The sequence below is a fragment of the Stenella coeruleoalba genome, assembly GCF_951394435.1.
Source record: "Stenella coeruleoalba genome assembly, chromosome: 15".
Classification (NCBI taxonomy): Eukaryota; Metazoa; Chordata; class Mammalia; order Artiodactyla; family Delphinidae; genus Stenella; species Stenella coeruleoalba.
In genome coordinates this window covers 72,638,801-72,661,985 of record NC_137161.1, presented here as the reverse complement: position 1 = coordinate 72,661,985, position 23,185 = coordinate 72,638,801, and the positions used below count along the sequence as shown (strand labels likewise).

The 23,185-nt window shown below is 56.2% G+C and overlaps 2 protein-coding genes across 5 annotated transcripts; one reads left to right on the top strand and one right to left on the bottom strand.

Moving 5' to 3' along the window:
* Nucleotides 1-309: 309 nt before the first annotated feature.
* On the top strand, nucleotides 310-18,552 carry STX1B (syntaxin 1B; the record flags this gene model as incomplete). 2 transcript variants are annotated; one of them, XM_079945143.1, is made up of 10 exons in its annotated part: nucleotides 310-339; nucleotides 9,056-9,130; nucleotides 9,329-9,428; nucleotides 9,517-9,591; nucleotides 12,084-12,157; nucleotides 12,563-12,671; nucleotides 12,865-12,938; nucleotides 14,924-15,061; nucleotides 15,163-15,295; nucleotides 18,551-18,552. In XM_079945143.1, coding segments are annotated over 10 exons (810 nt in total). The 2 variants fall into 2 exon arrangements, with proteins under 2 accessions (XP_079801269.1, XP_079801268.1); XM_079945142.1 differs by lacking the exon at nucleotides 18,551-18,552 and adding an exon at nucleotides 15,530-15,610 and having other exon boundaries at nucleotides 15,163-15,273.
* A 500-nt stretch (nucleotides 18,553-19,052) lies between these two features.
* HSD3B7 (hydroxy-delta-5-steroid dehydrogenase, 3 beta- and steroid delta-isomerase 7) lies at nucleotides 19,053-23,181 on the bottom strand. 3 transcript variants are annotated; one of them, XM_079945422.1, is made up of 7 exons: nucleotides 22,684-23,181; nucleotides 22,143-22,329; nucleotides 21,759-21,914; nucleotides 21,352-21,460; nucleotides 21,175-21,274; nucleotides 20,659-20,821; nucleotides 19,053-20,130 (listed from the first exon to the last, which is right to left on the bottom strand). In XM_079945422.1, the coding sequence occupies exons 1-7, from the start codon at nucleotides 22,795-22,797 to the stop codon at nucleotides 19,715-19,717; spliced, it is 1,245 nt and encodes a 414-aa protein (XP_079801548.1). In that variant the 5' UTR covers nucleotides 22,798-23,181; the 3' UTR covers nucleotides 19,053-19,714. The 3 variants fall into 3 exon arrangements, with proteins under 3 accessions (XP_079801548.1, XP_079801549.1, XP_079801550.1); XM_079945423.1 differs by having other exon boundaries at nucleotides 22,143-22,314; XM_079945424.1 differs by having other exon boundaries at nucleotides 22,143-22,310; nucleotides 22,684-22,795.
* Between the last annotated feature and the right edge of the window lie 4 nt (nucleotides 23,182-23,185).

Here is a 23,185-nt window from a genome sequence, read left to right as displayed (position 1 = left end):
TCCTCCTTACCTCCCTCCTCCCCCCTCCCCCGCGCTTCAGCTCCCGCATCCCTCCATCCAAGCCTGTGCCGCAGCCGCATCACCACCGCATACCCGGCAGAGCCGAGCCAGGCCCAGGCCCCTGCCCCTGCCCGGCCCTCAGCCCGCCGCCCCTCAGCCCGCCCCCGCCCGCGGGCCCCCCTACAGCGGCCTCGGCGCCCCCCCGCCGGCGCCCCCAGACTCAGGACTCCAGCACCGAGGCAGGAGGCAGGGAGCAGAAGCAGAGGCAGGAGAACGAGGAGGAGGAGGAGGAGGAGGAGCCGTCGCAGGATGAAGGATCGGACTCAGGAGCTGCGGAGTGTGAGCTTGGGGGTGGGGAAAATGGGGGGGCGGGACCCCAGTATTTGGGGAGCGCGTGGGGGTGGAATGGGGGAGGTGCTGGGACGTGGGGGCAGATGATGAGACTGGAGGTTGGTGGCAGGGGCACCCCAATATGTGAAGGCACCTGATGTCGCCAATGAACCTGCATTTTAGGGACAGTGGCTAGAAGGGGTTGGAGACCATTAAGACACAAGGGGGCAGGAGAGGTCTCAGGGGCCCTGGACACCCTACATTCCCAGGAGGACCCTGGGGTCTAATCTGGGGATGGAAAAGAGTGAGTGTGGGAGAGAATTGGAGTGCTGTCATCCGCTGGGCAGATTTGCTGAATTAGAAGGATGTGGGCAGTTCCTGGGCCAGGCTGAGCCCAGCGAGACCCAGATTTGGGGGCTGCTGTGGGGAAGGACACACGTTGGGACTGACTTGAGATGCCAGCACCTGGCAGTGAATGAAGCGTGTGTGTGTGTGTGTGTGTGTGTGTGTGTGTGTGTGTGTTGCTCTCCGTGGGGAGGGGGCACCTCTCAGAGGCAAGGAGGGAAGGGGTGGCCTCAGGAGATAGCCAGAGGGCCGGGGCCTGAGATAGGGTGACCCCAGAGGTGGGAGAGGGGGTTGCAGGGGAGACCGGGAGGAGGTTCCATGCACGGGGCCATGGAATTGGGCTGTATGACGGGGATCAGGCTCCACTGGGGAGAACTGGGGCATCCTAAACTGACGGGGCGGGCTGGCGTGGGCCTCTGGTCTGCAGGCCTGAAGAGGCCCAGCTCCAGGAGTCGGGCCAGGCAGTTAGCTGTGTTTGGGTGACGGGGGAGGAGGGTGGCACTGGTGTCTGCAGGGAAGGCTGCCATTTGGAGGGGCTGGGGAGTGGGGGCTTATTAAGAGTGGCTTCTGGGCCTGGGGGGATGCGGTGGGGTGGAGGGTTGTAGAAATGACCTGGGGCCCCGAGGAGGCAGAGCTGACAGCCTGCTGTGGGGTTATGTTAATAAAGTACTAGACCCAACTGATGTAGCCTGACACACTTCACCAGGAGCCTATTGGTTATTACCCTGGGGTTGTTATCCCATTTGACAGATGAGGAGATTGAGGTTCAGCAATGGGCAGGAACTTGCCCAAGGTCACCAAGCAAGTGGCTGGGAACATCAGACAGGAATCTGGGTTTCCCGTCTGCAAAGTTGATATGCGTCTCTGCTTTTTTAGCCCTTGAAAGAGAAGTCTCAATACTGGGGGTAAAAAGCTCTGTCTTTGGAGAGCCCCCTGGATTTGGGGGTGGGGAACCTGCTCACAGAAAGACAAGAGGAAGGGGCTTAGAGGCAAGTGACTGTTGTCTCTGGGAGAGGTGGGTTGGCAGGTGGGAAGGAAGGAGGAACTGGTGGTTGGGGGAGGGAATTTTGAAGGTTTATTTTTTTAAATTAAACTTTGAGTGAATATACGCTTAGGCATCAGGAAAATGACGGTGATAAAAATAACCAACACTCATGTGCCAGACAGTTCTAAGTGTTTTATACATACTCATTTCGATCCTCACAGCAACCATAGGAGACTGGTACTAGTATTATCCCATTTTATAGATAAGAAAACCGAGGCCCAGAGAGGTTAAGTAACTTGACCAAAGTCACACAGCTAATTAAAGGCAAGCAGGCAGGCTGATTCCAGTGTTGGTGCTCTTAACTCCCTTTCTGTCCCCGTTTTCATCCAAAGCAGGTTGCCATCCATAATCTCATTAGACCCTCACCTGGTAAGGTAGGGAGACTGGGAGACTACTTCATTTTATAGTGAAGGAAACTGAGGCCCAGTAGTTGAAACTTGCCCAAGGTCACACAGCTAGCAAGTGAGTAGTCTGGATTTGAACCCAGATCCACTGCAGCCAAGACTATGCCATGACTCCAAAATCCCAAGAAATGGAAAGTGGGTCAGGGTGAGGTGGTGGTGGAATTGTGGTGTGATTAGAGAGAGGGGGAGGGAAAAGGCGAAGACAGGGGTGCAGGGAAGGCAGGGGATGGGAGTTCTCATCTGAGTGGATCAGGGACCCCCTGCCCAGAGGGGAGGAATCCTGTCTGCTGGGGCTGCTGGGGGCAGCAGATGGGGGAGGTGGGAGGTGGGGTGGAGGGGCAGAGGGGGCTGAGTGAATGCTGATGGCTCTGGTGTTAGTCATGGCTTAGGGAAACTGGAGATTTGGGAGGGCATGTGTGGGGCGGAAAAAAAGCTTCCAGATACAGGGAGTACGGGGGTCTCCCTGCCAGAGTTGAGAATGAGGAGGCTGGGAGGCAGGAGAGACTAGGCAGGGTGTGGGAGGCCTGGGAAAGGGGTCTCTGAGAAGCTGAGAGGGATGGAAAGGCAGTGATGGGCGGGGATGTCAGCCCAGGGGGCCTGATTGTCTTTTTTCAACAGTACTTTGAGTTCCCGAGGGGTTCTCACATCTGTTCATCACATAGCTGTCAAGGGCACAGATTTGGGAGTCAGACTGTCTGGGTTCAAATCCTAGCGTTGCTACTTCCTGTGTGACCTTGGGTAAGTTGCTTAACCTCTCTGGTCCTCACTTTCTTCATGTGTGAATTGGGAGTAATAACGGGACCTGCTTCAGACGGCTGTCCTGAGGATTGAAATTATGCTGGAAGTGCCTAGAAGGAGGCCTCATGCTCAGCATTGCTCCATGAGTGTTTGTTATTCCACAGCTGACTCATTTATTTCTCTTGAGTCTCACATCAGCCCCCTGAGATGGGCAAGATGGGACCCCTAATTTATTGGAGTAAATTGAGGGCCACAACGGTAACCTGACTTGCCCAAGGTCATACAGCTGTTAATGGTGGAGCCAGCGTTGAACCAGGGTTTTCTGTTTCCAGTTCACCAGGCACCTTTGGTCAGCAACTGGGAGGCACTGGGCTGGAGTGGAGGCTGCGACGGGGAGTCAGTTGGCTGGATGGGTGTCCCAGGGTCCAAGAAATGGGTCCAGGGATGGGGCTGAAGAGGAGAGCAAGGGAGCAAGTGAAGTGGAGAGGAAGGTTGCAGGGAGAGAGAAGCCACAAGGGGATGCGTTGTGGGCCGGAGCCTGAGAGGCAGCTGTGGAGTGGGAAGGCAGGGGTGGAGGTGGATGGGAGACTGGGAAGTGGGGGGAAACCTGAGGTGAGGGAGGCTGGAATTTGAGGGCAGCTGTTCTACGACAAGTCATGCACCCTGAGGGCAGGGACTGGGTCCCAGGTGTAGCCCTCAGGTATGGGATAGGCACAATAGGCGCTTTAGAAATGCAGACCTGAAGCAGAAGGAAAGGGTGGCCTCATGTTTGAGGAGAGCGGCAGGGACCAGGAGAACCCTGGGTGATGGGTTGGTATCCCCCAGCTGCGTGGGGCTTGTTTCTGCCATTCAGACACATCACGTTCCCCCTGCTTGAGGGCCTTTGCACTTGCTGGTGCCTCTGAATGCTGTTCTCTCTGCCTGGACACTGTTCCCTCTGCCTTGAATTCTGTGTGCTCCAGACTGTGGTGCAGTTAACTCCTCAGGCCTTAGCTCAGATGTCAAGGCCCTCCCGAAAGGCCCTCCCTGATGCCCATTTCTCTCTATCACACCTCCTGCTTTATCTCCCTCTTGCTAAGTAGCACCATCTGAAATTGTCTTGTTCATTTTCCATTGTCTGTCTCCCTCCGCTGGAATGTCAGCTCCTTGGAGGCAGGACCCCTTCCTGTCTTGTTCACCATTGTATTCTCCGCAGCACCCAGAAGAGAACTGGACACTGATCAGAGATATTTGTCAGATGACTGAAGGGCTCAGTGGGGCAGAGGGAGGGTGAGGAAGGGAGTTGGTCGGGGATGGCAGGGAGGGCGGAGGAGAGAGGTTGGGATGGGAGGACTGGGCTGGATGCTGGGAGTGCGCAGAGCCCTGGGTCAGGGAGACAGATGGACAGAAGCAGGGGGTGCGGTGGAGAGAGGCTGCTGCCTCTAGATCAAAGGATGCTCATGCCCCTGAGAAGGAGGTGTCAGCACGTGTGTGTTGTATGCGTGGGCATGCATATGTATTTACACACACACACACACACACACACACGCACATACTCTGTGACTTTTTTTTTTTTTGGCCGCACCACGCGGCATGCTGGGATCTTAGTTCCCCTACCAGGGATCAAACCCGCAGACCCTGCATTGGAAGCATGGATTCCCAACCACTGGACTGCCAGGGAAGTCCCCACTCTGACTTTTCTATCACCCAATTCCAGTCTCTTTCCACCTCTGTTTTAGTCACCCTCTCGTTTGTCTCTGTTGACTTCCTGGCCCACGTTGTCCCACTCCCTCCATCCACGCATCTGTCTATGTTGTCTCCCCGCCACTGACACTCCTATGAAGACCTCCGGTGTCTCTGATGGGGAAGGACTGAAGCTAGAGGCTTGGATCTGATGCCCCCTGTCCTCAAGGTGGTTCCAGAAGGTGCCCAGGGCCTCCACGGTCTCCCATTTCATCCTCCTGAGCGCTTGAGGAGCTGGCAATCCGTAAAGAGCAGCGTGCCTGGGTTCCAATCCAGCGCCATTGTGTCAGCACCCCATCAGCTGTATGATCAGAGGCAAATTACTTAATCTCTCTCTGCCTCATCCATCAGATGGGAATAAGAAGAGTGTCTACTTCATGGAGTGAGTGGCTGTAAGGATTAAACGAGAAATGCAAAGCACTTGTAACAGAGCCCGACGCATGGTAATTGCTACCTACTTGTTGGGTATATATGATTCTTACTTTCTTCATTTCGCACAGGAGGAAACTGAGGCTTGAATTGTCCATATAGTGGATGGGAGCACATTTGGTCATCTTTTCTGAGGTAGTCTCATTTGCCCTCAGCCTGTTCTCTTTTAGTCTGGCCAGCTTCTTCCAGAAATGGAGGCCGTGCTCATTATGAAACACACACCTCAGAGCAGGGAGGGCCCACGCATTTCACAGATAAGCCGGGGCCCAGAGAGGGTCTGAGAGTCACACAGCAAGTCAAATGGAGGCTACAACAGCTGGCTTCCTGTCTGGGCTCTTCCTTGCAGCCTGGCACGTCTTACTGGTTTTCTGTCCCAGCCACAGGAGTTCAGTGGTACTGAGGACACAGCAGAGCAGACTCTTCAGGGGCCAGGAAGGAATAGAGAGACAGAAGGGAAAGAGCCTGAGCTTTAGCACCAGGACAATTCCGGTCCCACCTCTGGCCTTATTTCCTGTGAAGCCTTAGGCAGGGTCAGACAACCTCTCTGAGGCGGTTTCCTCATCTGTAACATGGGGGAGGCAGTGGGTAACAGCCAAGCCTCCCTGAGCACTTATTCTCTCAGGCAGCATCAGGCATTTTTACTGCCTCGTCTCACTGGCTCCTTCTGCCCACCATTTAGGGAGGACTTTCTCGCCATTCAGCAAATGCAGAGACTGAAACTCAGAGGGAAGAAGGCATGTGGCCTTCCAGCTGCTGACCTGGGCAAGCTCGTTAGCCTCTCTGTGACTCAGTTTCCCTATCTATAAAAGGCAGCTATTGTAAGAATGAAATGGATAAATAAACGCAGTATGCTTTAGAACGGTGCCCAGCATGTTATCAAATGCTGTGTAAATGTTTTCCACAATTATAGTTATGTTGACCAATGGTCCTTACAGAGTTTTAATGAAGATTAAATGAGATAACAAGAATGCAAGACCTAGGCCAAAGGTGCTATCACACGCTAGTATTTTGCTAGGTTTTCGGGGCGCAGAGCCTCGCCCAGATTGTGCCTTGTCAGGAGGGGACCTGAGAAGGGAAATCTCTGGTGGCAGAGTGGCCAGTAGGAGGCAGCCTGGTCTCAAGCCTCAGAAGGGACTATGGGAGGGACTTCCCTGGTGGTCCAGTGGTTAAGACTCCACGCTCCCAATGCAGGGGACACAGGTTTGTCCCTGGTCAGGGAACTAAGATCCCGCATGCTGCACAGTGAGGCCAAAGAGGGAAAAAAAAAAAAAGAAAGAAAGAAAGGAGGGGCTATGGGAGGAGGCATGTCTTAGATGTCTCTGGTTTCCTGGCCCCTTTCAGCCTGGGTGCCCTTGAGCAAGTCCATTTCCTCTTCCCCCTCAGACCTCCTGTTCCCCTCATCTTGAAATGGGGACAGCTTTTCTCGAGGGCTATGGTAGTGAGGATCAGAAGAGATTATAGATGTAAAAGTGTCTGTCAACTGGAGAGGACTTTAGCTGTCAGCTGTCTGTAATTATTACACCAACTAAGTCATCCTTGGGCACTCTACCTTTCCTCCTCTCTCAAGGGCAAGTAAACAGGCAGCCAGGGACACCCCAGGGCAGAATCAGGGATCTGGCCCTGGGAACCAAAGGAGAGAGGGAGAGAAATGAGACTTGAGGAAGTCTAAAGTCAGCCTGGGGAGGGGAAAGAGAGAACAGGAAAGTTCCCAGATACCTGGGCCAGCGAGAGGCCTCATGACCTGTGGGCAGCCAAGCTGAGGGCCAAGTGCTTGAAGGCAGAGAAGGGACAGAGGCGGCGGTGGCGGTGTGGGTGGGTAAATCCCTTGCGTGTCTCTGAGCCCTGGGATGTGGAGGGCTGAGCAGCTGCAGCTTGGCTCTAGGGGAAGGGGAATCTCGTGAGGCAACTGGCTTTTTGAGGATAGAACATCATGGGAGGCCGGTGGGTCCTCAGAGATGAGCCGAGCATCCCAGAGCCTCATGGAGCCAAGGTCTATTGGTGTGGTTCCGGGTCAGGTGGAAGCTTGAGAAGCCAGAAGTCCCATCAGGGTCGCCAAGCCCCACCTGGTACCACCCCTCCTTCTGGGGGCAGCTCAAATGGAGGCTAGAACAGCTGGCTTCCTGTCTGGGCTCTTCCTTGCAGCCTGGCATGTCTTACTGGTGGGCAGAGAAAGAAGAGCCTCCCTTTCCTGGGAGATATTTGGAGCTTAAATGGAAGTGCTGAAGGTATTCCCCAACATGGCGAGGGGAGGATCCCTGGGGACCATCTGAGCCGGGCTTGGGTGGGAAGCTGGGGTACCTTCGAGAGGGTCCAGCTGGACGTCTCTGTGCTCACGCTTCCTCGGGGTGCTGTCGGGCCTCTCTGATTCCAAGTTCACTTGGCTGTCTAGATCACATCTAGGTCCCATCTGGCCCAGTCTAGGTTCGATCTGAGCTGTCTGCCATCAGTCTGCGCGGAGTCTGGTTCGGTCTGAGCTGTCTGGTTTCTGTCAGGTCCTGTCTGCGATCTGCTCAGACCCTGTCGAGGCCCCGTGCAAGCTCTTCTCTTTAGATCCCAAATGGCAATACCCCCCGCTAGACGCTGTGTGGATCCCATCTTGATTTCATTCAGGTTCTGGTCATGAGATTCTGTCTGAGTTTTGGCTCGGTTTTTTCTGGAAATCAGGGTGAACTGTTTTGTTTGTTTGTTTGCTGGCCTCTCACTGTTGTGGCCTCTCCCGTTGCGGAGCACAGGCTCCGGACGCGCAGGCTCAGCGGCCATGGCTCACGGGCACAGCCGCTCCGCGGCATGCGGGATCCTCCCGGACCGGGGCACGAACCCGTGTCCCCTGCATTGGCAGGCGGACTCTCAACCACTGCACCACCAGGGAAGCCCAGGGTGAACTGTTTTAAGTTTCCGTGGAGGCTGATTAGGGCCCCAGATGTAATTAAGCTTGATGGGCTCAGCTTTTGCCCTCAGACTTCTGTCCCGAGCAGAGTCTTGAGACTGGAGTTTGGAGCACTGGGGAGCCCTTCCTAACCCCCTTTCCTCCTTCCCAGCTCTGAGTGAGTGTGCAGACCGGATGCTCAGAGAGGCTGGGAGAAGAGCCCCAGAGGGCCCTCCCGAATGTCCTTGGGGGCAGAGGGACGGCTGCACGTCTGTGTGTCCACATGTGTCGGCAGGCAGCTTTGCTGTGGGTCTGTGTGGGTGTCAGTGGGCCTATTTCTGTGTGCCTTGTGTGTCAGCCCTTCTGTCTATGTCACTGGCCTGTCTGGTGGCGGCAGTGGCAGTGTGGGTGGGTAAATCCCTTGTGTCTCTGAGCCCTGGGGGTGGAGGGCTGAGCAGCTGCAGGTTGCAACTGGGAAATCCAAGCAAGTGAGAGTAGGTGGGTGTGAAGTTGGAAGAGGCTGGATGAAAGCAAGTGAATACACGGAGGAGAGTGGGGGGAGGGGAAGAGAGTGGGTGGGAGGAGGGAGGTCGGGGTGCTGACTGTGTCTCTCATCCAGCCCTCCCCTGGCCGACTGCTTGCTTAACTCGGCGCCTGCCGCTGGCAGTGAAGTGACCTTGCATAGGGGACTAGGGGACGTGGCTGGTCGCGTTGGAGGCTGGAGGGGAAGAGAAGGGAGCAAATTGAAGCCTGGCAGGAGCAGCTGGGGGGATGGTGGAGGGGGGGGTCAGGCTCCTGGGACGCTATTCCAGACCCCTTCTCGCAGCCCAGAGCCAATTACCGCAAGGCTGACATTTAGCTGGTTGTTACAATATCGAAATACTTCCATACTGGTTGGTTAAAGCATCTGTCCAGGGCGCCACCCGCCTCCAGGGTGACTGCGCTCACAGGACCACGTCTACCCTCGAAACGGTGCCTTTGGATAATTCCCTCCAAGGTGTCCTTTGGGCTGTCAGGTACCCGGCCTCCGGGACTCTGTGCCACAAGACACCCAGGATTCGTTGTGACTGCTTGGTGCCCCGGCCCCCTGCATGTGACCCTTCCCAGGACCCCCGCTCTGAGCCCAGAGCTGGGAGCATCGGGATTGCGCACAGACTGCCTTTCTTTGCCTCCCAGGCGAAAGACAGCGATGATGAGGAGGAGGTGGTCCATGTGGACCGGGACCACTTCATGGATGAGTTCTTTGAACAGGTAACAGAACCTGGCCCCCAGCCAACAGCTTCCTTCTCCCCGGCCCCCGGCCCCCACCCTGCTCTCTACTCCTCCATCCCCTTGGCCTTTTACCAACCCCTCTGGGTCTGGCCCGTTTCCCTGAACCCTGACTGAGCCCCCTGAATCCCTTTGTCTGGCCCGACGACTTGGCTGGGTATAGCCGATTTGCTGCCCCAGGTGGAAGAGATCCGGGGCTGCATTGAGAAGCTGTCAGAGGATGTGGAACAAGTGAAAAAACAGCATAGTGCCATCCTGGCCGCCCCCAACCCGGATGAGAGTAAGTGCTGCTGCCGGGTGGCTGGGGGCTGCGGGCAGGAGTCTGGGGTCCCACCCAGACATCTCACCTGCCCCTCCCCTCCCCTCAGAGACCAAACAGGAGCTGGAGGACCTCACTGCAGACATCAAGAAGACGGCCAACAAGGTTCGATCCAAGTTGAAAGGTGAGGAATGCCATCCCCTGCCTAAGGAGGAAAATAACTCTGCCCTCCATTGGACTAAACAGGCCTCTCTGTGAGGAGTGTCTACAGACTTCCAGGAGCCAGATTCTTAAACACTGAGAAAGCATAAAACCCGAGATTTCCCAGCTTGCTCCAGATGCCTTGGAGAAATAGACATGACAGGGAAATGACAGAGAGGAGGCTTTCTGTCCAAATTGCATCTGACCTCTGCTGGTTCCATCAGCAGGAAGGTCCACCAGGAAAATACAGTCTTCCAGGTGGGTTTAATTTCACGAAGGCCTCATTTCTCCAGAACAGTTGCCGGACATAGCGCTAAGCACCCAGTAGGTGGGCTCAGCAAATGCTTCTGAATTGGTATCCTTAGCGCAGGACAGATTGGACTGTGTGGCTGACATCAGGGGCTGGCAAACTTTCAGGAGGGACTTGCCAAATGCTCATGTATTCACTCTAATTTAAGGACTTGGGTGCTGGTAATAACCACCTTCCCCCAAATCACTGTGGGTTGGGAACCTCCTTGTCTGCTGGTGCCAGGGGAATAGCAGTGTTACCATGATGCTAATTTGTATGCTCATGGTAATTCAGCATCAGAAAACATTTGCCGAGCACCTTGAGGCACATTGCTGGGCTTTGGGGGAAAGGAGTCATGTCAGATGCCTGGCCCTGAGCACAATGACCTTGGTCCAGAGAGATGAGGACAGGGACTCCGTGCCCTCCTGGACTCAACAGGAGGCCATATGTGAGCGTCCAGTGCTGATCTGTAAGCCCTTTGCACTCAGGAGAGCGTGCTAGAAAGCAAAATGATCCAAACTGGGAGCACACTGATTGCAAATCCAGACAGAGGGAGCCCACTTCCATCACCAGCTCATTCTGGACAAGTACCCTACCCTCAGTTCCTCATCAGTACAGTAAGAACTACTAAAGCAATTTCAAAGTTAGATGTTTTTGTTGTTGTTGTTTGTTTTTGTTTTTTGGTAGCAAAATCTTTTTTTCCCAAGTGAAATCTTACCCCAAATTCCAATACATACAACACATAAAAGTCAAGCTGTTCTGGCTGACCTGGGGTTGGGAGACCCAGAGCCCTACCTGCCTAGCCTCCTCATCACTCCCAGGAACAGACCCCTCTGAGGTTCCTTCTCAGAAGCAGGGTTCCGTGGGACACAAGTTTAAAAATCCCTGGGCTCAGCAATTTCTTTGAGCCCATTGAGCTCTGACATTAACACTCTTTATAAGACCATGAGGAGGGCTGTATGGTTTAGGAGTTCAGGAATAGACCAAGAAAGAAGCTAGGAAAAGTGGCAGTGGCTCAGAGGAGCTGACCCTCCAGAGCTCCAGAAAAAGAGAGATCATCTTCTCCATCTTTCTCCAGCTCTGTGGTGGCATGAGCTCCGGCATTGCGTGTGACCTTGAATGAGTTGTTTTCTCTATTTCAACCTCAGTTTCTAGTCTGAAACCTGGACTGAACTCCCAGGATTACTGTAAGAAGTCAATAAGACCCTGTAAAGGATCCCTTCCTCCTGGGCTTGGCCCCAGCCCCAAGTCTGACAACAGGGTCCCAGTCTGAGCCAGAGATTCCAACATTCCTGGGTGTGTGTTTCTGGACTTTTCCCATAACAGCTGGGCCAGAGCTGTCACTCAGTCCCTGTCCCGCCATCGCTGGTGGGGGAGCGTTGGGGTGCCACCCAGCACCGTACCTCCACCGCTGCCAGGAACGGAGAAGCAATGTTCTCGGGAGTGGCCCGGAGGCTCTTCCAGGTCTGAGAGGGCCTGGTGATTCATCCCTGCTGCATTTTCCGAGCACAGTAGATCTTACCCTCAAGCTCTTTTTTAGAAACTCTAAATAAGTGTGGGGAGTGCATGATCTAGAAGCAGTAATCCCAGTTAATCTGTGTGCTTTTCCAGAACATCCTTTAGAAGTGGGGATTCCTGGGACAGGGAGCACTTTGTAAGGCGGGGGGAGCTATTTTCTCTGTTGGAACATCCATCCACTTACCCTAGAATTTTCCAAGGAAAGGGCAGCCACTGGAACCTGACCCACTTGAAAGTGCTTGCCCTCCACCAGATAAATCCCAGGGTGGGTTCCTGACCCTTTTCTGAGGCTGCAAAAAGCAGAGAGTTCTCCCGCCCCCCATACAGGGGATGTGGACTGGGGGGCTGGGCAGGAGTTACAGCTGTGGGACTTTCCAAGACGCAATCCTTCCACCAGAACAAATAGCCCCCTTCTGTCTGGTGACCGACTGACCCTCGATATCCCCTCCTACCTGGTTTCCAGGCCCCCTCAAACATTGGTCCCTTTATCCGCTGGCCGCCTGCCTCCCCACCCTAGACTCTTTACTGTCTGCCCTCGCCTGGGTATGACATCCGTTCACGGGCCTGGGGGGCCTGCCTCGGGGTGTCCACCCTTCATATGTCCCAGACCCCCGCCCCACATGCGCCGGGTCTCTCGCCCTCCCGTGACTGCGTCCTCTCTCCCGCAGCGATCGAGCAAAGCATTGAACAGGAGGAGGGGCTGAATCGTTCCTCTGCGGACCTGCGCATCCGCAAGACCCAGGTAGGAGGCAGCGGCCAGGCACGGTCAGGGTCGGGGCCGGGACCAAACCGCACAGGACCGGACAGGGGAGGGGCCCAGGCTGGAGCCCTGCCTGTTGGGCGTGGGCGGGCCAGAGCAGGCACTAGCGTGGGGCGTGGCCAAGGGGGAGCCTGGGCAGGGGCGGGGCTTGGGGCGGGACTACAGCGGAGGTCGGAACCCGGCTACATCTCAGTGCCCTAGCCCGGCCTTGGCTGGCTTGGGCGTAGGATGGGGGTGCTGGGGTATGGGACTGCACACTTGCGAGGGCTTGGGGTCGTGGCATGAGCTGAAGAAGGGGCCGTAGGCTAACTCAGCCCCTCCTGCCCACTCCATCCCTCCACGGTCTCTGCTCCCTGCCTCCTGATGTGTCTGTACCCCCCACCACAGCACTCCACACTCTCCCGGAAGTTCGTGGAGGTAATGACTGAATATAACGCGACCCAGTCCAAGTACCGCGACCGCTGCAAGGACCGGATCCAGAGGCAGCTGGAGATCAGTGCGTGTGACATCTCCCCCCCGCAAACTCCCCAGACCTGTCCCATACTCCTTCCAGGCCCTTCCCCTCCGTGGAGGGGACTCGTGGCCTGAGGCCGGATGGGAGGGTGGGCTCCCGGGTCCCTACCACATCCCACCACCTCAGGTGTCCAGGCTGGCCCAGTCGCTGAGCAGCGAGTCGTTTCTCCCCACAGCTGGAAGGACCACGACCAACGAAGAACTGGAAGACATGCTGGAGAGTGGGAAGTTGGCCATCTTCACTGACGATGTGAGCCCCGCGTGGGGTTGGGGTCTGTTTTTGGAAAGCATTCGCCTTTCCTTTCCAAGCGTAGGCTGAACTCAAGGTCCTAAGTCCGCCGTGAAATAACAAGCATCGGGAAGTCTGAACCTGGAACTGGGGAATTCCATGGGGGCAGAGCAGGAAGTACCCTCATAAAAATGGCAATCAGTAAGGTGCCAGGCACCGTTCTAAGCATTGAATGTATTTACATTTACCTACTAAATTCATTTAATCCTCACCACAAGCCTCTGAGGGAGTCGTGTTTCACAGATGAGGTAATCTGATCCAGAAAGGTTAAATGACTTGCCGAGGTCACACAGCTACAGGCAGAGCAAGGATCTGAATCCGCAGTCAGGACTCTTCAGTGCTAAGATACACTTCTCCCTAGTGATGCGGGTCATTTCACCAAGTGACTAATTTGCCTACATTTTGAAGGTTTTCTAAAACATCAGTTTCAGTTTTGCTGAAGTTTGGCACACTGCCCTGCGCTTGTCATCTTATATGTGAAAGAGATGGGCTTTCCCCAACTGTAGTTCTTCTTTCTCTTTCTTGACTCTCGCCCTGGCTGACAGGTTTTATCTCCCTTTCAGCTTCTGGTGGCAGAATGACTCTGGTTTAGGTTTCTAGACCAGCGTTAAAGTACATTCAATGACCGTCTAGCAGTTTTCAGCAAATTGCTATTTAGAGAATTGATCTTTGTTAAATTAGCTTTGAGCAAATTGATAATGGGCCAGTTAGCCCGGAGCCCTCCCAAACAGCTCTGCCCAGGCTGTCAGTCTGTCTGAGAGTGGAGGGAAACCTGGTGAGGGGTTCTAAGGGGATAGAGCTGATCCCTGCTGGTTAACCCACCATCATTACGATGCAGGGTGGTCGGTACCTTGCCTGAGGGCTGAACAAGATGCAGACAGGCCCTAAGGTAGTAGTTAACTTCTAGGGTCGGGAAAGGCTTCCTGGGGGAGGTGGCATTGAGTTGTGTGCCTTAAGAGACAGGGAGCATTTGGACACGGGGAGATGGGCAAAGGACATTCCAGAAAAAGGGGACAGACTGAACAAACACAGAGAGAGTGGACCACTTGCCAAAGAGCCATTGGATGATTGGGGCTCTTAGGATTTGGGGAGATGAGGACGGAAACGGAGATGGGGCCTCGACTGCTAAGGAGGTGAGGACGGAAAGGGAGATGATGGGGCCTCGACTGCTAAGGAGATGAGGATGGAAAGGGAGACGGGGCCTCGACTGCTAAGGTGAAGGTGTGGAGCCTGTGGATGGTGGGGAGCCTCGGAGGGCTTTAGAGCAGAAGAGTGTCTGGATGTGGTCTAAACAGTGAGTGGTTTGGAAGGTGAGTGGTCTGGCTTCCGTGGGGAGGAGATATATCTGACTGTGGGTTAGAGTCTCTCCCACTGACTCTTGAGGGCTGCAGAGCATTTCCTTATTATTTCTACCCCGGCCCATATCATGGGGGCTCCAGGGCACACTGCCTTCTCATCTGGGCCTCCTTTTCTGCTTCCACTCTCTGCTGTGTCCCCTTCCATTATCCTGTCTGCCTTTGACCAGATGGTGGCCCCCAATCCTGACAGGGGTCCAGGACCCCTGTCTCCCTTCCCAGGGCCTCCCTGGTGTGTGTGATAGAGACAGCCATGGGCTGAGGTGGCGGGCTCAGGGCAGGTTTTCCTTCTTGTAATTTAACAGATGTCTCTTTAGTGCTTCCTGTGTGCCAGGTACTATTCTAATTGATACACACATAGTCATTCACTTAATCTTCGCACAACCTTGTGAGGTGTGAAGTATCTGCATTTTCTAGGTGGGGAAACTGAGGCCTGAAGAGGTTAAACAATTTGCCCATGGTTACAGCTAGTAAACGCCAGCCAGGTTCGAACCCAGACGCTCTGGCTGCAGAATCCAAGCTCTTCCGGGAGTGAAGGGTGGTCTGCAGCTCTCCTCCCTCTTCCCCCCTGCCCCTCCCCTTTCACCCTAGATCAAAATGGACTCACAGATGACAAAGCAGGCACTGAATGAAATCGAGACAAGGCACAACGAGATCATCAAACTGGAAACCAGCATCCGTGAGCTGCACGACATGTTTGTGGACATGGCCATGCTTGTGGAGAGCCAGGTACTGCCTCTGCCACAGGCCTCGGGGAACCTCACCCGGGTCCCCGGGATCCCCTCTTCCAGCCCAGCTCCCACCCCATCCTATGCATGTATCCTCTGCAGGGCGAAATGATTGACCGCATTGAGTACAACGTGGAACATTCCGTGGACTACGTGGAGCGAGCCGTGTCTGACACCAAGAAAGCTGTGAAATATCAGAGCAAGGCCCGGAGGGTGAGCCGGGGCAGGCGGGCCTGTGGAGCAGGTGGGCTGGAGCCGAGCGGGCGGGGCTGGGCTCAGGCCAGGGCTGAGGTGAGTGATGAAATCCCGCGAGAGGCCTTATTTCTGGTTCTGACCTCTTCCTTTTTCTGTTTTCTCTCCCCTCTTCTTTTTCCTCACACCCTCCTCCCCATCTGTCTGTCGGTTTGTGTGTCTCTTTACCTCTCTGTCTCTCCATCTCCTCCCTCCCTCTCGCCCTTCCTGCCTGCAGAAGAAAATCATGATCATCATTTGCTGTGTGGTGCTGGGGGTGGTCTTGGCGTCATCCATTGGGGGGACGCTGGGCTTGTAGGCCCCCCACCCCTGTCCCTCCCAGACCCTTCCCCACCACATCGGGAGCAATACCCCCACCACCCCTTCACTCCATCCCCTGCTCCAGGCTCACCCTCAAGACAGACCCGGGCAGCACCCGCAACCTTTACCGCCTGTCAGACCCTGGAGTCCCTGGACCTCCCCCCCGCCATGGACCACCCCCCGCCCCCGCACGTAGATAGCAGCAGGCGTGATTACACGTGCACACCAACATGCATGCCGCCGGCACATGCTCGAGACGTGTGGACTCCCCAGCGTGTGTGTGTGTACGTGTGTAGACGTGTGTAGAAGCACCGAATCGCCCTCTCTGCCCCCACCTCAAGTCTGTGTGTCGTCCTAGCTTTCCCCCTTCCCCCGGGTTGTTGTGTAGACTGTGGCTGGGTGTGACACAGCAGCCATCAAGCCCCACTCTTCTGTCTTCTGTGAATAGGGGTGTGTGTGTGTGTCTGTGTGTGTGTGTCTGTGTGTGTGTGGCGCCACAGATCCGTGGACACACAGTTTGCCTACATGGAATTTTGTGTTTGAGTGTTTAAATCCAATGTAGCAGCACCTCCTCCACTGACACCGCCCCTCCCCCATGTCTGCTACAGATGGGGCAGGTTGTGAGTGTGCAGAGGCTCACACTAACATTCCCAGAGGATCCAGGCACAATACACACACAGGCCATGGCAGACACCCCAGCGTGATGTTGAGCAAACCCTCCTGGCTTAGTCACCCCGGGACTGACATGTCCTGGGGAACATGTGTGTGTGTGTGTAGTTCAGTCGAGGCGAGTGGAAGAATACACGTGTCAATAACCTAGCTTGGCCTGTATATCCATGTGCATTTCCCCCAATAGGTGATGTGAGGGACGTGTGTGTGTGTGTGTGTGTGTGTGTGTGTGTGTGTGTGTCTAGGATGTGCCTGAAGTGTCAGTAGGTCTTCTCCTGAGACAGAGCCCTCCACATTTTGCACTGGACATCTGTTTTGGGTGGGCACAGAAATCTATATTTCTACGCTATCTAGAGTACGCCTGTGCGAGTGTGTGTGTGTGTGTGTGTGTGTGTGTGTAGAGGATTTCTACGTAGTGTGTTTCTATCCCCCTGTGTATTGTACACACACGTTTACCTTCAAGGACCTGTGCCCCATCCAGATTTTCTATCCAGATTATTTGCCCCCTCCCTTTCTCCCCAGAGCTGCTGGCCGCTATCTGGTGTGGCCACGCACTGCTACATCAACATTGTGCAACTGCAGCTTCCTGCCCTGCGTGGTTGGATCCCCTGTGCATACATGCCCACGTGCTTATCTTTCTCGGTCAGATAGGCCTGTACATGTGGAAGCTGGGACACCTCAGTGTGCTCCCACCCGCCCCGGCAGATGAGGCCACACCCAGGCACACACATGCACACAGGAGCCGGCGTATGCTGACGCTGGCGCTGGCACGGTGCCTGTTCAGGCGGGCACTCGTTTGCACATGAATGCCTCCCTATTGATGGGAAGGGCTATTGATGGGAAACATTACTGATCACGGGAATGTCAAGGGCTGCCCCAGGCTCTCAGAAATAACCTTCTTGAGCACTAACCTCAGAACTGAGAGGCCAGCGATGGTCCCCACCGCCCCATCTGATGCTCTGGCCTTTGCCTCAGGAACCTTGGATTTAGGGAACTGTTTATTTCCGACGTACTGGAGTGGTCTAAGTCCTGGGGCCCATGCCCTGGACACATGTCCTGCTGAAATGTCACCAATATCTGTTCCCCTGTAGGCTGAGACTGAGGGTGGGACACGGGCCTGAGTTTCTGACGGTGAGGAAGAGGCCAGCTCCTCCCTTGCTGCGTAGACAACATATGCATCAGTGGGTTTGTGCGATGGGTGGCAGGTGGGAGGTATGTGGGCAAAGGACAGTGTTAGAAGCCTCCCACTCCACTGGCCCAGGAACACAGACCCACATATACAGGATTGAACACACAAGTACAGGAATGCGGCCTGCCTTGGGGTCCGACATCCGTGTGCACAGGGTGGACTTTGGTGTGTGTGCAGATCGTTTCCTGGAGTCCCTCTTCATGTGAAGCGTGTATGTGTGAGAGAGAGACAGTGCAGATGTGACCTTCTGGAACATAGTACCCCACTCCCACCTCAGCTCAGATAGCCAACCTCTTCCCTACCTGGCTGGGCCCTGCCTGTGTGTGGCCAATATATATATATACATATATATACATATATATATATATATATATGTATGTAAACCCCAAGGTGGGCTGTCCGTTCCCACAGTGCCCTTTGTCAGGACGGGAAGTTTGCCCCCGTATCTGACTGCAGCCCTCCTGCTCCCACTCAGGCTTCTTTGGGGACATCAGAGCAGGCCCCAGCACCCCCCACCCCAGCCTTTTTCCTTCCTGTGGTCCAGCCAGGATACCCTTTCATACCAGGCGTTTCTGGAATTCCCACAGCCTTGGGGCCACAAGGAGAAGGGTGGAGCCATGGCTGGAGTGATGCAACCGCCTCATTGACTGGTATTAGGCCCGTAGCTGCCCATCTCTGGGCCTCAGATGGACCAGAGCATCCCTGAGGGTCTGTTCTGCCCCAGCTTCTCTAAGTCCCACACATCACATGATGTGTTTGCTTGTTGGCTGCTGTGTCTGTATGTGTCCTGGAATGTTGTCTGGGGGCTGGTGTCTTTTGCATGTTCTCAGACAAGTGTGTGCTGCCCGCCCGCCAAGCACCTACAACCATCAAGCCCCTGTGTGCCCCGTGGGTGGTCCCGGACCTGGCCAGGGCTCGCTGCTTCCCCTCCCCCTTCTCCCTCCCCCTGCCTCTCACGAAGCACACTGCGTGTCCGTCCCATGTGCCTGTGGGTTGATGTGCGCTCTTGCCACGCCTCGAGCGTGCGTACATGATGTGTTCTATGCATTCACCCTGCCCCATTCCCAGCCTGCCCCGCAGAGGACAAGATGGGTGGCCCCCGGCTCCCTCCTCCCCCACCCCGCCTGCTGTGCAGCCGTGTGCGTTGGCGTTTCTGTGTCGCTGGCGTGTCACGTGATATAGCCGTGTTTGCTGACATGAGCCCCTGCCCCTTCTGTTTCTCCGTTGGTTTCTAGAGCTCTTTCCCTCTCCTCCCCAGAGGGAACAGGACTCCTGGGGCCTGGCTGGGGGCCCAGAGCCAGGCCACCCTCTCCTGTTAGCCCTCAGAGTCCCATTTCTCTCTATTGGTGACCAAGTTGCAAATGGATAAAACACAGGAAAATTCTGCCCCCCTCCCAGCCCTGCATGTCCTGTCCCCAGAGCCCCTCACCCCCACCCCGGGCCGGGTTGGGCCCCGTGGGACGGGAGAAATAGCAACCAATCCAACAGCGGGCGTGCTGTGTGCTCACTTCCTTCTGTCCCCACACGGGACGGGCGCCGTGGGGAGTGGGAGACATGGTGGGAGGCGGGTGTGGGAGCTGGACAGGTGGATGGACACAGGCTCGGAGAAGGAGCTTTAATCCAGGGCTTGGACTGGTACAGCATTACTGGGGCATCCTCAGGCAGAGATCAAACAGTGCTGCAGGAACTGATTTGGGTAGAGGGGTGGCAAGAGGTGAAAATACACAGATTTCCTCAGCCTTCGTTGAAGAGAATAAAAAAAGATAAATGTCCAAGGGTAATAAATGTTTTAAAATAATGGGACTATGAACCCCAAGGAGGGACAAAGGTGGTGGGAGGAGCCAGAAAGCATCTTCACTCTGAACCCGGGTCTGAGGATCACACCTGGATATCCGAGGTCCAGCACAAGGCCCTGTGGAACTTCTACCCACTTCCTGCTTGAAAAGCCAGAAATGGGATGGGACCGTGGAGAACGTCAGGGGAGTCAGACCCTCGCCAACCAGCCGTCAGGCCTGGGTTGAGAGTGAAGACACACTTGCTCCAAAACCCTGCCCTAGAACTGAGGGGTATTAGGACACAGGCTCAAGGCTCATGAATTACAATGTGGAGAGCTCTAGGACAGCCAGTCTGGCACCAGACCCCTCCTCCTCCGGCTCTAGAATGTAGCCCTCCCTCCCCACCAGGGTCTGAGGGCTCTGGACCTGGATGGCTGTGCCATGCTGGCCTCCAGGCCCAGCTCCACCATCACTGGGCTGAGCCCTCCACGGCCTGCACCCAGCGGATGGTGCGGGTCCTGCTCTCCTCCCAGGAGAACAGGGGCTCATAGCCAAAATGGCGCCGAGCCTTGTCGGTGCTGACGGTGAAGGTGGTGTTGGCCATAGCCAGCGTGTAGGGGTTGAGCAGGGGCGCATAGAGCAGCAGCGGCCGCAGCAGCCACTGCAGCAGGACATTGAGGGCAGCCAGAAACAGCAGCAGCCAGTAGGGCAACAGTGGGCGGGTGCCCACCAGCCGGAGTCCACAGGGGCCCAGGAACTCCATGTTGAAGTCCTCATAGCTCTTGTAGGGTGAGTTGTCATAGCAGAAGTACACCTGGCCACCCATGAGTGCAGCTCGGTGCTGGAGCTCCCGGGCCACCAGCACGTGCATCCAGGCCACGTTACCTGTGGGTAGCGGGGAAGAGGGGGTGCCGAGGAGAGAACCGGGGGTGGATATGTCCTTGAATGCCCTTGCAACCATGTAGATACTGCTCTATTCTGGGCCAGGGCATGGACAAGCCACCCCGTCCTTGGGCCCACGTAGATGCTGCCCACATAACTACGGCCCTGCTGAAGGCTGCTTCTCCAGGCCCCTGTAGCAATTTACTCTCCCAGGCCAGCCTATATGGTTGCTACTCCTTCTTCTGTTAGTCCTGGGTAGATGCTCCCCCCTCCTCTCCCGGGAAGACGCTGCTCACAAAACTGCAACCCTTTCCTCAGCCTATGACACGGTATTGATGTCAGCCTTCCCAACTGGCATGGACACTGTTTTGTCTGTGGCCCCTGCAGACGATGCCCACATATCATAGTCTGCTCTGGCCCATGTATAGACCATCCTTTTTTAGCCAGAGTATAGAACACCCCCTTGCCCCAGTACCATGTGGGTCCTGCCCTGTTTTTTTAGCCTCCCCCAACACCTAGCCCGGGCCTCACCCACGTAGACCCGGCCATGCTCCACAGAGGCTGGAATGGCCCGGAAGAGCCGACCCCCCAGGCGCAGGCCCTGGTGGTAGAAGTCCCTCATGATCTGGTGGCCTTCGCCGTAGATACCGGTGGGACGCAGGGCACATGTCACGAGGGGCAACCCCCCGAGGACCTGGGGGCAAAAGGCAGGCACTGCTAAGACCTAGGACCCGGTGGTTTGCCCTCTGCCCTGATCTCCTCAAGCTGGAGATGGAAGGAATCCAGGGCAGGATGCAAAGGAGCCCACAGTAAGAAATGAACAAACAAAAAACCAGGGGCTGCCCTGGTGGTCCAGTGGTTAAGACTCTGCCCTTCCACCGCAGGGGGCTGGGGTTCGATTCCCTGGTGGGGGAACTAAGATCCCGCATGCCGTGCAGTGCGGCCAAAAGAGGAAAAAAAAAAGAGGAGCCCACAGGCCCTGGCTCTGCCTCTGCCTGGCAGCCCTTTCCGCCCCCGTCTCCTACATCTCATCTTCTCCAGTCTCACCTTCCTCCCATTGGCTTCCAGGACGAGCTGCTCAGCTAGGGCCTTGCTGCAAGGATAGGGGTGTCTGTGTACTGCTTCGTATGGGGTATTCTCATTGCCCCTAGTCGGGAGAGAGGGAAGATTCTTAATGCTGAGGGGAGATGGGGCCCTTGAAGTATTGGGGGAAGCTCAGCTCACCTGTAAAAGGGCTGGCCTTTGATGTTGGGACCCACAACTTCCATGCTGCTTGTGTAGACCAGGAAGCGTGTTCCAGTCTGCACACACGCCTCAATCACATTCCGCGTGCCTGGGGGAAGGCGGGAGTGTATCCAAGCTGAAGCTTCCTCCCCCTCTGCGTCTTTCCCCTCCCCATCCCAAAGCTGGATGAGGACACGTGCCTTCTTTCCCCAGGCCCAGGGAGAACCGCCGCAGGCCAGTGAGGGCCGGCCTGCCATGACAGGGGCAGAAGTGTCCACAGGACAGATTGTCACAGGAGAATCACAGAGGTCAAGGTCAAAGAGGGGGGCAGGAAACAAGCAACCAAGATCAGGCCATGTGCCAGGGGGTATTGAGGACATTGTCAGAACAGGTAGGGAGCATCTCACCCTGCACGTTGACCTCATGGATGGTCTCAGGACTGGTTTTCCCAAACACGTCCACCAGCCCAGCTGTGTGGATGACCACGTGGGCTCCGGCCACAGCTGCTGCCACCTCGTGGGCCTGGGTCACGTCCCCCTGGATGGCAGTCACCTGCACGGGCCCTGAGAGTGGGTAGGGGCAGCCAGAGGCAATGTCAGAGCTGAGGCCGTCAGCCAGCTGCTGGGTTCGGCCCACACCCTTGGGTGCCACATTTTCCCAGTGTGACTCATTCATCCTATCCATTCACACTGGAGAACATGACAGGCATCATCTTTTCCACAAGGAAGGGCGTCCACACCCTCCCCCGCCCCCGCCCCCACCCCCACCCCCACCCCGTCCCCACCAGTCACCTGTCTTCAGCTCCTCCAGCCAGGGACCCAGGTGTAGGTCAAAGATGCGCAGCTCACGGAGCTGGGGTTCCTGCTGCAGCAGCATGCGGACCACATGTTCCCCCAAGAAGCCACAGCCACCAGTGACCAGGTACACCAGCTTCTGGGCTTGTGCAGAGTCTGCCATGCCTGGCTGGGGAAAGAGACACTGGCGCGCCTGGGTTGAGACACTGCCCCAGCACCAGCAGCCCCGCGACTCCTAGGAGGGGCCCCTGGCTGAGTGGCCTGGCGCAGTGACCCAGAGGCCAGAGCTGTTTCTGGAGGCTGTAGCTGTCGGTGCAGTGGCCAGGCTACCTGCCCTCTGACCCTGCCGGCTGCAGTTACTGAGATAAGGGGGAGGGCTTGGCCTGCAGGAAGGGGTCAGGGTTTGAGGTGGAGGGAGAGGTTCTGGGACAGAAAACGAAGGGTGGTTGGCAGGGAGCTGGGGAGGCAGAGTAGAGGAAGGCGAAGAGAGCTGGGATTGGGGGAAGGGACCCCGGGCCCTGGCATCACCACTGCCTACCTGCAGCCACAGTCCCAGGCCGCCCAAACCGGCCACCGGAGGCCGTCTTCTACAGGCTCCTGGGCCAGCGACACACCGTCCCCTTCCGCTTGCTCCTCCTCCCTCCCGGCCCATTCCAGCAACAGAGACCAGCCCAGCCTCCACCTCTCCGCCCCGACACTCTTGCCACAGGGCACCCTCTGGTGGCCGCTCCGGGCTGCACTGGCATCTGGTTCCAGCAAAACTTGGGCAAGAGGGGTGGGGGAGCCAGAGCCTGCCGGGTGGGTGCCGAGTAGGGTTTTCAGCCACAGAATGGAGCAGGCAGGGTGACCTCACTCCCGGTGCATGATATCAGCCTTTCCCTCTTGCTGGATTTCCCAGGAGGCCAGAAGCCCAGCAGCAGCTGTGGTTCTGGGAAGGGAAGGGAGGCCTGACCTTGGCCCCACTCTGGCTGGCCTTGGCGGGGGATTTCTGGATGGCTCTTGCAGCCTGTCTGCTGGCCCTGAGTGATGGTGGCTGAGTC